The 1,068-nt window shown below is 40.4% G+C and overlaps 1 protein-coding gene across 1 annotated transcript in view; it reads left to right on the plus strand.

The window, feature by feature from the left end:
* Nucleotides 1–1,068, plus strand: part of CWH43 (cell wall biogenesis 43 C-terminal homolog (S. cerevisiae)) — a 68,897-nt gene that overhangs the window by 57,387 nt on the left and 10,442 nt on the right. Inside the window, 1 exon segment of the mRNA XM_012639899.1 lies at nucleotides 5–81. Coding sequence (XP_012495353.1) covers nucleotides 5–81 — 77 coding nt within the window.

A 1,068-nucleotide genomic window follows, 5' to 3' on the forward strand; every position in this document is an offset into this window, starting at 1 on the left:
CCAGTGATATTTCTGGGATATATCACGTCAGCGCCTGGTTCCAGAGATTATCTACAGCTCACTAGACATGGCAATGTGAAGGTAACGTAATCGCGGTAGGATTTCCAATTTATTAAGTAAAACGCTTCTTTTTCTTCCATGTTAACAGAAAAGCCAACTCAACCCAACAATTTAATATGTATTCTGGTTATCTACTGATACGTAGAAAATCACCACAAAACATGCTAGCTTAAAATGACAGAAATCGTTTATTTGTGCACAAATCTGTAATTTGGACATGACTGGATGGGGATAGCTCATCTCTGCTGCATGCAGGGTCAGCTAGGTGGCTCATCTGGGGGCTGGAGGATCTACTTAGTAGATAATTCGTAGGTGGCAAGTCGGTGCTTTGGGCTGGGGACCGCGGTTCCTTTCCGCGGGCTACTTGGGCTTCCTCCCTGCGTGGCAGCTGCTTCCAATAGTGAGTGTCCTACGTCAACCAGGAAGAACCTGTATTGCCTTGTGTGACTTAGCCTTGCAAGTCATGTAATATCACTTGTGCTATCATCACAAGTCTGATCACATTCAACTGGAAGAAACATAAACCCCACTTCTCGATGGAAGGAATATCAAAGTCACATTGTAAGAATACCGTATGGAAAGTGAGATACTGTTGTAGCTGTGTTTGGAAAATACAATCTCTGCCCCATTATGACAGTTAATTATGATGTCGAGAGTAAAAGACAAAATGAAATGTCACACAGAGGGAATGGCTGATCAGCCAGATGGGGCCACGCCAAATGACACCGAATTAATCTTTACCTTTTCAGGTCTAAAACACTTGAATTTGTCAGCGTACCGAGAAATAATCATGCTCTGGGGAAGTGACACGCCAATCAAATCCTCAAGAGATTGATATATATATATATACTACAATGCTAAATGAATCAATTTATAATGAGAAATACAATTGTTACATTTAGTTAAGCCCTAGGTAGATATTTCTTGGTCCTTTTCATTTTGTTTTTGACTTCCTGTCTTGAGATAATAACCTTCAGAGCAAAACTTATCTATCTTATGTCAATTTTA

Source organism: Propithecus coquereli, unplaced genomic scaffold (assembly GCF_000956105.1).
Source record: "Propithecus coquereli isolate 6110/MARCELLA unplaced genomic scaffold, Pcoq_1.0 Scaffold143, whole genome shotgun sequence".
Classification (NCBI taxonomy): domain Eukaryota; kingdom Metazoa; phylum Chordata; class Mammalia; order Primates; family Indriidae; genus Propithecus; species Propithecus coquereli.